The 1491-nt window shown below is 40.2% G+C and overlaps 1 protein-coding gene across 1 annotated transcript in view; it reads right to left on the bottom strand.

Moving 5' to 3' along the window:
- The window catches only part of LOC107560284 (claudin-7-A-like), an 8206-nt gene extending 7454 nt beyond the window's left edge, over nucleotides 1-752 (bottom strand). Inside the window, exon 1 of the mRNA XM_016244424.1 lies at nucleotides 287-752. Coding sequence (XP_016099910.1) covers nucleotides 287-509 — 223 coding nt within the window. The 5' untranslated portion in view covers nucleotides 510-752. The remainder of the gene's footprint in view (nucleotides 1-286) is intronic.
- Nucleotides 753-1491: the final 739 nt, after the last annotated feature.

Below are 1491 nucleotides of genomic sequence, written 5' to 3' on the forward strand. Positions count from 1 at the left end.
AGACAGATATACAGATAGATAGATAGATAGATAGATATATTGATAGATGGATAGATAGATAGATAGATAGATAGATAGATAGATAGATAGATAGATAGACAGATAGACAGAATAGATAGATAGACAGATATACAGATAGATAGATAGATAGATAGACAGACATATATACAGATAGATAGATAGATAGATAGATAGATAGATAGATAGATAGATAGATAGATAGATAGATAGATAGATAGATAGACAGACAGATATACAGATAGATAGATAGATGTTTGACACTCACTGTCTAATTGTAGAATGGAGTCGTAGATTTTGCACTGAAGCTGTCCGGTGCTCTGAAACGCGCAGGACATCCACAGTCCCTGGTAAGTGGCCACTGCCGTGATAATACTGTCCCCCACGTACGCGGACATCTTCCACTGCGGCAGGATGGTGCCCACGATCAGTCCAATGATGCCAATCAGAGAGAGACCAAATCCAAGCAACTGAACGCCCGAGTTTGCCATATTTTTTGACACTTAATGGCAAGCAGAGCAACAGTTGGCAACAAACTTGAGAAAAGCTCCTGTCCCGCACCTGTTACTCTCTGAAGGACCTCCCCGAAAAAACTGTCGATGAAGTTGAGAAAGCGACCAACTCTCAGTCAGCTGGCGGTGTTTATATCTCGACACGGATGCCAGTTAAAGTGTGCGTAACATACAGATGCCGAAGTGTGGTCTCGAGCGAATGCGAGGGTAACGGCAGGCTGGCGCGCGATGCCCGTTGTGCCATGCCCGGTGTCGTGACGTCACGCCACCGTGCCACTCGCATCATCTTTGCTTAAGCTTTAAACTTTTGCTATCCTACAGAAAATATCGGGTATCAAGCTAGATAAAGTTGATGTTTTCTCTATAACATATTCTTCTAGCCAAGTGTCTTTAATAAGGAAACCACCAAAAACATGGTGTGGTAAAATCACAAGTAGGCTATGACATGAAAGTCTCAAATATGAAATAATAAAAAAATGAATTATGATTTCCTTTTGTATGTTGGCGGAAACGGGCTTCCATAAGATAAAACACTAGGCTATTGTTGTTTTTGTAGTTATTATTATAGAAATTATTATTAGTATTATTTTGCCTGCTTTAATTTACATTGATACATTTGAAAGCCTTCCATTTTCCTCCGTTTACTTGGGGCTTAAAACGTTTCACATACTATTGCCTATTCAGTCTCAGAACCTCCACTTACATCTTGTCCATTCTATGAGGACACGTTTGTCACGTCTAACCACTCCATCAGGTGACCTCTGCACTTCCAGTGAAGGGGGAAACAAGTCTGGGAAACACTTTACTTGAAGGGGTGTGCATAAGACTGACACGACTAAAATATAGTTTTATGAGGAGGTTTTATGCATGTTTATGACAACTGTTTCTTTGGGAATTCGCTCAGTTATGTCATTTTTTAATGCAAATATGACATTATTTGACCTAACCCTACCCCTACCCT

Source organism: Sinocyclocheilus grahami, unplaced genomic scaffold (genome assembly GCF_001515645.1).
Source record: "Sinocyclocheilus grahami isolate Dianchi unplaced genomic scaffold, SAMN03320097.WGS_v1.1 scaffold718.1, whole genome shotgun sequence".
Classification (NCBI taxonomy): domain Eukaryota; kingdom Metazoa; phylum Chordata; class Actinopteri; order Cypriniformes; family Cyprinidae; genus Sinocyclocheilus; species Sinocyclocheilus grahami.